This window comes from Bombina bombina, chromosome 1 (assembly GCF_027579735.1).
Source record: "Bombina bombina isolate aBomBom1 chromosome 1, aBomBom1.pri, whole genome shotgun sequence".
In the NCBI taxonomy this organism is placed as follows: Eukaryota; Metazoa; Chordata; class Amphibia; order Anura; family Bombinatoridae; genus Bombina; species Bombina bombina.
In genome coordinates this window covers 337,160,502-337,170,347 of record NC_069499.1, presented here as the reverse complement: position 1 = coordinate 337,170,347, position 9,846 = coordinate 337,160,502, and the positions used below count along the sequence as shown (strand labels likewise).

At 37.0% G+C, this 9,846-nt stretch overlaps 1 protein-coding gene across 1 annotated transcript; it reads left to right on the top strand.

Annotated features, from left to right (window-relative positions):
* Positions 1 to 7,526: 7,526 nt before the first annotated feature.
* Positions 7,527 to 9,602, top strand: LOC128637694 (C-X-C chemokine receptor type 2). Its single transcript, XM_053689802.1, has one exon. The coding sequence runs from the start codon at positions 7,537 to 7,539 to the stop codon at positions 8,602 to 8,604; it is 1,068 nt and encodes a 355-aa protein (XP_053545777.1). The 5' UTR covers positions 7,527 to 7,536; the 3' UTR covers positions 8,605 to 9,602.
* Positions 9,603 to 9,846: the final 244 nt, after the last annotated feature.

The window sequence follows — 9,846 nt, the reverse complement described above, 5'->3', positions numbered from 1 at the left end:
TCCAGACGGTCAGAAGTCTTCATCCAGACGGCATCTTCTATCTTCATTCATCCGGCGCGGAGCCGGTCCATCTTCAAGACATCCGACGAGGAGCATCGTCTTCAAATGACGGCCGCCGACTGAATGAAGGTTCCTTTAAATGACGTCATCCAAGATGGCGTCCCTTCAATTCCGATTGGCTGATAGAATTCTATCAGCCAATCAGAATTAAGGTAGAAAAAATCCTATTGGCTGATGCAATCAGCCAATAGGATTGAAGTTCAATCCTATTGGCTGATCCAATCAGTCAATAGGATTGAGCTGGCATTCTATTGGCTGTTCCAATCAGCCAATAGAATGCCAGTTCAATCCTATTGGCTGATTGCATCAGCCAATAGGATTTTTTTTACCTTAATTCCGATTGGCTGATAGAGTTCTATCAGCCAATCGGAATTGAAGGGATGCCATCTTGGATGACGTCATTTAAAGGAACCTTCATTCAGTCGTCGGCCGTCGTTTGAAGAGGATGCTCTGCATCGGATGTCTTGAAGATAGACCCGCTCCGCGCTGGATGGATGAAGATAGAAGATGCCGTCTGGATAAAGACTTCTGCCCGTCTGGAGGACCACTTCTGCCCGGTTGGATGAAGACTTCTGCCCATCTGGAGGACCACTTTTGCCGGATTCGTTGAGGACTTCTGCCCGGTTGGGTGAAGACTTCTCAAGGTAGGGTGATCTTCAAGGGGTTAGTGTTAGGTTTTTTTAAGATGGGATTGGGTGGGTTTTAGTGTAGTGTAGTGTTAGGTGTAATTGTAACTTAGGTTAGGTTTTATTTTACAGGTAAATTTGTCTTTATTTTAACTAGGTAGTTATTAAATAGTTAATAACTATTGTACCTAGTTAAAAAAAATACAAAGTTGCCTCTAAAATAAAAATAAACCCTAAGCTAGCTACAATGTAACTATTAGTTATATTATAGCTAGCTTAGGGTTTATTTTATAGGTAAGTATTTAGTTTTAAATAGGAATTATTTAGTTAATTGTAGTAATTTTATTTAGATTTATTTAAATTATATTTAAGTTAGAGGGGTGTTAGGGTTAGGGTTAGACTTAGATTTAGGGGTTAATAACTTTATTATAGTGGCAGCGACGTTGGGGGCGGCAGATTAGGGGTTAATAAATGTAGGTAGGTTGCGGCGACATAGGGGGCGGCAGATTAGGGGTTAATAAATAAAATGTAGGTGTCGGCGATGTTGGGAGCAGCAGATTAGGGGTTCATAAGTATAATGTAGGTGGCGGCGGTGTCCGGAGCGGCAGATTAGGAGTTAATAATATAATGCAGGTGGCGGTGATGTCGGGGGCGGCAGATAAGGATTTAATAAGTGTAAGATTAGGGGTGTTTAGACTCGGGGTTCATGTTTTAAAATTTTATTTCCCCATAGGAATCAATGGGGCTGCGTTAGGAGCTTTACGCTGCTTTTTTACAGGTGTTAGTTTTTTTTTCAGTCGGCTCTCCCCCATTTATTCCTATGGGGAAATCGTGCATGAGCACGTTTTACCTGCTTACTGCTAACGTAAGCAGCTCTGGTACTGAGGTGAGTTGTGGAGCAAAATTTTGCTCTTTGCTCACTTTTTTGCAGCTAACGCCGGGTTTGTAAAAACCCGTAATACCAGCGCTGTCTGTAAGTTAGTAGTGAGCATAAACTGCTCGTTAGCACCACACCCCTGTTAATGCAAAACTCGTAATCTAGGTGACAGTGTTTTTAAAGACATTTTGGGACAGATTACAAGTGGAGCGCAAACATTTGCGCACACGTAATATCAGGTTTTCGTGTTCGTATGTGTGCAGGCTAAATTGCACTCGTATTACAATTTGAAAGTAAATGTGATCGCTTGAGCGCAATTCAAGTTAACGCTCGTAGGGTTAGCACATCCTCAGAGCTGTGGTTAACCGTTTCGCGAAACAAAAAAGTCTCACAAAACACATCACAAATACAGTTACATTCATTATAACATCATCTAATACAAATTATTTATAAAAAATATTGCACACAAAAGTTATAAGGGGTCAAAGATATGAGGACTCAGGAGTTAGAAAAAAAATGAATGCAAGCAAAGGGGTTTAACTTTGAGCTACATACATATATATATATTGGCTAAATATGTTTATTTATGTATATATAAATGTCTATATATGTGTTCAGATGTATTTATATGTGTTTATATGTATTTAAAGACATAAAAATGGAGGAAGGTTGCACTCTACAATAAAGCTTATATTACAAGTACCAGAATAAATGCTAACAGTCACAAAATAATGTAATAATATACCATAAGAAGAAAGGGCTATTGTTAATTAATACAAAGCCAAAGTGTGACATAGGTTTCACAAAAAAAAACAGGATTTATTTATTTATATAGCAGTAAGTATACTCAGTGGAACAACCTACATATATATATGTATATATATATATATATATATATATATACTTAACAAATTCAAGTTCAGCCGTCCAGTTCGACAACAGCCTGGGTGCAAAGATACAGATGCATAAACAAACCAGAGATGCACTCACAGGTCTTTTTCACACAAAGGATTTAATGGAACGTTTTTGGGGTTCACAACCCCTTCATCAGCATACAACAGTGCAAAAAACAAGCTCTTTTATAGTGTATATTGTAAGAAAAGAAATACACGAACCTAGTGATCTCCAAAAGTGCGCCAAATGTTTTGTGTTTGGAGCGCATATTGCGTTCCACAGTGCATGCCGAAACCGGAAGTTCAATTGCATCACTTCCGGTTTTCGCCAGTAATAGTAAAATTATACCGACGTTAGCATAAGTGTACCAAATGCAATATAAACATAACAGACATATAAGTGACAACATGTAAAAATGATATGTGAAGCTTATTTGATAAAGTGACAAATACGGTTATGCAATACATGTGCAATACACTCACCATGGCAACAGTCACCCTGGTAACCGCTGTCATGAACTGCAATAAATACTCAGTGACGTGAAAATATTAGTGAACCTCTTAAATTAATCAAAGCAAATATATCATACGCTGTTATATTAAAACCTGAGATGAATCATCTAGGTGATTTACTTATATCAAAACAGGTAAGGGTAGGATCTATGAAACAGGGACATATTTTCATAAATACTGTTAATGGTTATGATTCTTCATAACCAGATAAAAACATGAATTGGGCTATATCGTAGTGCTAGTAATGGTAATCATGTTGCACATTTAGTAAATGCAGAGAAACAAATAAGGAAAACTGTAGAGAGACCTAAATTCATTGGCCTGTTATTATAAGCGAGGGAAGGCTTGAATAATGACCATTATGTTTCTATATGGGAATAATGCCATATCTTATATATGATATCCAAAATGCAGATCCAGCTTGCACGGTTATAGACATATATGAATGTATGAATGTATAACAGGGACACAAGCCATAGTATGGTAAATGAAAAGGTACCTTATAGCACATTGCAGGAGTAAATACAAAGATGTATTCCAATAGGGTCCCCAGCTTCTGTGAACTATAGTCATAGTATATGACCTGCATAAAAAGAATTAATCTTGAGTGCATCAAAAATCAGAGTAACTCATCAAGATTGGCGAGGCTTCCACTGAAGGATATGGATACTAAAGGATCCCAATCCACAGTGCTGTGAGTAACATGCAGATCTCACCCAATAGAGGGAGTGATATTGCATGGAACAAACACAGAGCCACCATGCCCTCTCACAGTACCCCAGGTATGTAGCACATTTGGTCATGGTCACAAAAGATTCTTGAAATCTGGCATGGTGTTTAAGCCAGGTTGTATGGTGCCCAGTCTGAACATCCATTGAGCCTCACATCTAAGAAGTTGTTTATTGCAATCACCGCCCCTCTCCAATGCGGGTATATGATCGATTAAGATGTAGCGAATGGAGGAGATTGAATGTCCCTTTTTGGCACAGTGTCGCGCCACTGGTTGTTCTGAGTCACCTTGTTTTAAGGCAGTCCTTATGGCATGCCGATGATTGGCCATGCACTCACGTAGTGATCCCGAAGTCTTGCCTACATAAAAACTGGAGCATGGACAAAATAAGAGATACACTACGTGTGTAGTAGTGCACGTAATTGAATGTCTGATGGTAAATGTCCGGTTTGTGTGAGGGTGATGAAATGTTTTAGTGCCAATGAGGCCATTGCAGGTCGTGCAGCCTAAGCAACGATAGGAACCTTCAAGAGTCTTTTGTGACCATGACCAAATGTGCTACATACCTGGGGTACTGTGAGAGGGCATGGTGGCTCTGTGTTTGTTTCATGCAATATCACTCCCTCTAATGGGTGAGATCTGCATGTTACTCGCAGCACTGTGGATTGGGATCCTTTAGTATCCATATCCTTCAGTGGAAGCCTGGCCAATCTTGATGAGTTACTCTGATTTTTGATGCACTCAAGATTAATTCTTTTTTGGTTATGCAGGTCATATACTATGACTATAGTTCACAGAAGCTGGGGACACTATTGGAATACATCTTTGTATTTACTCCTGCAATGTGCTATAATGTACCTTTTCATTTACCATACTATGGCTTGTGTCCCTGTTATACATTCATACATTCATAAATGTCTATAACCGTGCAAGCTGGATCTGCATTTTGGATATCATATATAAGATATGGCATTATTCCCATATAGAAACATAATGGCCATTATTCAAGCCTTCCCTCGCTTATAATAACAGGCCGATGAATTTAGGTCTCTACAGTTTTCATTATTTGTTTCTCTGCATTTACTAAATGTGCAACATGATTGCCATTACTAGCACTACGATATAGCCCAATTCATGTTTTTATCTGGTTATAAGGATCATAACCATTAACAGTATTTATGAAAATATGTCCCTGTTTCATAGATCCTACCCTTACCTGTTTTGATATAAGTAAATCACCTGGGTGATTCGTCTCAGGTTTTAATATAACAGCGTATGTTATATTTGCTTTGATTAATTTAACAGTTTCACTAATATTTTCACATGTCACTGAGTATTTACTGCAGTTCATGACAGCGGTTACCAGGGTGACTGTTGCCATTAGGGTTGCCACCAGTCCCTTAAAATACAGAACACTTATAAGTTATACATGCTGCAGGGTGTGCAGGGAGGAATATAAATAGTGCTGTCCAGAAATACAATACATGTTCCTCCCTGCACACCCTGCAGCATGTGTAACTCATAAGTGTCCAGGAAAACATGGCTGAGGTGGCAACCCTAGTTGCCATGGTGAGTGTATTGCACATGTATTGCATAACCGTATTTGTCACTTTATCAAATAAGCTTCACATATCATTTTTACATGTTGTCACTTATATACAATTTGCTATTCATGTCTGTTATGTTTATATTGCATTTGGTACACTTATGCTAACATCGGTATAATTTTACTATATCTGGCGAAAACCGGAAGTGATGCAATTGAACTTCCGGTTTCGGCATCCACTGTGGAACGCAATATGCGCTCCAAACACGAAACATTTGGCGCACTTTTGGAGATCACTAGGTTCGTGTATTTCTTTTCTTACAATATACACTATAAAAGAGCTTGTTTTTTGCACTGTTGTATGCTGATGAAGGGGTTGTGAACCCCGAAAACGTTCCATTAAATCCTTTGTGTGAAAAAGACCTGTGAGTGCATCTCTGGTTTGTTTATATATATATATATATGTAGTAGGGTAAGTGCACTTTCACAAACCGGTAGTCAAATGCCAGGGTGCTAAGATGAATGTAAATACTGGATTTAGAACAAAGCACTCACTGGTCTTGTAAAGTGTCGAAACTTATTTTATTTCTTAGTGATGTTTTGGGGTGTTCACCCCTTCATCAGACCAATTTGAAAAGGTCTGATGAAGGGGTGAACACCCCATAACATCACTAAGAAATAAATTAAGTTTGGACACTTTACAAGACCAGTGAGTGCTTTGTTCTATATCCAGTATATATATATATATATTTATATCTATATATTTATATCTATATCTATCTATCTATCTATCTATCTATCTATCTATCTATCTATCTATCTATATATAGGAATGAAAAGGCTTGCACTCACTGGATTTATGAAAAACAGTGCTTTTATTGGCACATCAAAAAACAAGTGACGTTTTGAGGATCAATCACCCCTTCATCAGACCAAGCACTGTTTTTCATAAATCCAGTGAGTGCAAGCCTTTTCATTCCTATTTCAATTTTTTGCCTGCACCCTGGTAGTTGCCAGTTAAGTGGGAGTGCGCTTTCAATTGCATTTTATCTATCTATCTATCTATCTATCTATCTATCTATCTATATAGGTATATATTTATATTGTACAAAAATACCATCAAATATATATAGAAATATGTATTTATGAATAAATAGAACATATTCTGCTATGTGCAGAACATTGGAATGTGAAATAATCATATTTTCATGCCGGGTTAGTGCATGTGAATATGCGATCAGGTTCGCGTGCGAGTAGGGATTTTATTTGCTCCATTGACTTCTATGGGGGAGTTGGTTATCGCGCACGTGATATTGTAAGTTCATCAGAGTGTGAGAGATATAACTATTTACTTTCAACTCGTAATACCAGTGCAACCTGATGCGCGCAAAAAGTTTACTTCTAGCGCAATTAAAAGCGCTAAATAGCGATCCACTCGTAATATGGCCTTTAAAGCTTACACTTAACTGGTGATTTGCAAATCTCGGCACATTGTACTACATGAAAATCCTTATAGCCGGCTGTAAATGAGGGTTTGCACTGCTCTAAGCAATCACTGTTGGTATGTAACTGGTACAGCCAATTTACTATCCAGTCTTTCTATTGATGGTTTGAAAAACCATATCTTGTATAGAAAAAAAGTATTATTTATTCATGTACTTAACATTTATTTAATTAAATCCTTTCTGTTTTGTAAGAATAAGTTTCATTATATCAGTATTGCCAGGATATTTGCTAGTTACCGTAATACATTGTGTAATATCTCACTTGCACCTTTACTCTCTGTACTTTCTATGACTGACTCACTCCATCCTACAACAAAAATATGTATAATCAGCATAGTTTTTCACAAGTTTCGAAAAAGTTTTGACTGCAGCATTTACAGCAATGAAATTGGCTGAAATTTAATTTAGTTCCATAGGAAACCTGCACCTTTTATAATTAATATTTTAAGTTGATCTTACTTGAGTTTAAAATACTTTAATTGTATTCTATGTTTTTATTTTGTAAAGCCCATATAAAGCCCAAATGAGTATGTTTATATAGCCCAGCTGGGGAGTGCAAAACCAATCACATTCAAATAATTCTAAAGTCTATTTACGTTTCAATTTTTACTTTGCTAAAAATAGCTGTTTATTTAATAATAAAAAATGTAATATATGCCGAATAGATTTCCAGCACAGGTCACAAGACCAAAATTAAAGAATAAAATTGCATAATTGTTATTACTGCTGTAGTTATCCAACTAACCTGATCTTATATTTTTGTTTTTTTAAGGTTAAGAAAGAAAGATGACTGGGTCCCATAACGTGGATGGCTCTTATTTTGATGATTTGTTTGATGGATATGACTATAACTACAGTACTGTGCCAATGCTGTTTGATTCAGCTCCATGTAAAAACCCATGGACCATCAATAAATATTTGGTGGTTGTGGTCTATTTGTTAGTATTTCTTCTCAGTGTGGTTGGCAACTGCATTGTGGTTCTTGTAATTTGCTACAACAAACTGCATAGATCATCCACTGATGTCTACCTACTAAATTTGGCTATTGCTGATCTCTTATTTGCTGTCACATTGCCTTTCTGGGCAGCATACAAGGCCAAAGAGTGGCTTTTTGGGCTCTTCATGTGCAAAGCAGTCTCTGTACTGCAGGAAGTTAATTTCTACAGTGGCATACTGTTACTGGCATGTATAAGTGTGGATAGATATCTTGCTATTGTGCATGCCACTGAGGCAGTTACACAGAAGAGGTATATGGTAAAATACATTTGCTTGGGCATCTGGTGTTTTTCATTTATTCTGTCTCTTCCCATCTTGCTGTATAGGACTGTTCTAAACTATGGAAGTGGAGTCATCTGCTATGATAACATGGGTTCTGAAAACACAGAAAAGTGGAAGATCATATTGAGAATTGGTCGTCACACTGTTGGATTCTTCTTTCCTTTGCTAATCATGCTCTTTTGCTATGGATTTACCATAAAGACTCTTTTCCAGACAAAAAGCAGCCAGAAACAGAGAGCAATGAAGGTTATCTTTGCCGTTGTTATCGCTTTCCTTATCTGCTGGCTTCCATACAACATTACACTTGTTGTCGACTCACTGATGAGATCTAGGTTTTTAAATGAGACCTGTGAGATGCGAGTACATGTGGATACCGCATTATCTGTTACTGAAGTTTTTGGGTTCATGCATAGCTGTATCAACCCCATTCTGTACGCCTTCATAGGGCAGAAATTTCGCAACAGTTTCTTCAGGATTTTGGCCAGCAAGGGCATTATAAACAAAGAATTTCTTTCTCGTTATGGTCGTAGTTCATCTATTGGCTCAATTTCAGGACACACTTCAACCACTTTGTAATTTTACTAAAGGACCTGCTTATCCTAACGTGGACTTTAAACATATGACTTTATATTGGCAGTTTACATGTCAATAGATACTAAATATATTACTTGATACTTCCCAGCTGTCATACGTAGTCCCTTGCAATTCTTTGGAATTAGTTATCATTGATTGTTGTTATGTTTGATCACATTTTACATTCTGTTAACCTATGGTCAAATGCTATTGAATGAGGTTGACAGTGTTCCAGTTTTTCCTAATAATTATAATTTTGAGATTTGTCATCTTTTTCACTACATAGAAACTCATCTGGTAAAACATTGTTATCAAACATATTCCCTATTAATAACCTTATTAAAAATCAAATTTTGGGACACCATCAACAGGAAATTTTCATTTTCAGTATTAAAATGCCCATTTAAAGGATGTTTTACTTTTTTTCCTTTGGCTTCTAATCCTCATTGGCTGATATGCACTGTCTATTAATGCTCATTGGCGGATGGGTACTTCCTGCTAATTGTCATTGGCTAATAGGTGCTTCCTATTAATGCTCATTGGCTGATAGGAACAGTGAGCAATTGTACCTGTTTGCCACTAAGCATTAGTTGGAAGTACAAAATTGATACTGATGGTTTCAGTGTAAATTTAAGCAACAATTGCATCCTATTTGTACAGGCAAAAAGGCTCAAAATGCTTAAAAGGCCATAATACCCAAATGTTTAAAGGGACACTGAACCCAAATTTTTTCTTTCTTGGTTCAGATAGAGCATGAGATTTTAACCAACTTTCTAATTTACTCCTATTATCAATTTTTCTACGTTCTCTTGCTATCTTTATTTGAAAAAGAAGGCATCTACCCTTTTTTTCTTGCTGCAGTACTCTGGACAGCACTTTTTGATTTGTGGATGAATTTATCCACCAATCAGCAAGGACAACCTAGGTTGTTCACCAAAAATGGGTCGGCATCTAAACTTACATTCTTGCATTTCAAATAAAGATACCAAGAGAATGAAGAACATTTGATAATAGGAGTAAATTAGAAAGTTGCTTAAAATTTCATGCTCTATCTGAATCACAAAATAAAAAATTTGGGTTCAGTGTCCCTTTAAACACTTGAAAGTGATGCTGTATAGCTGTAAAAAGCTGACTAGAAAATATCCCCTGAACATCTCTATGTAAAAAAGAAAGATATTTTACCTCAAAAGTTTCTCAGTAGCCACATCCCATTGTAAAGGACTTCTAAGCAGCAAATTAGTATGT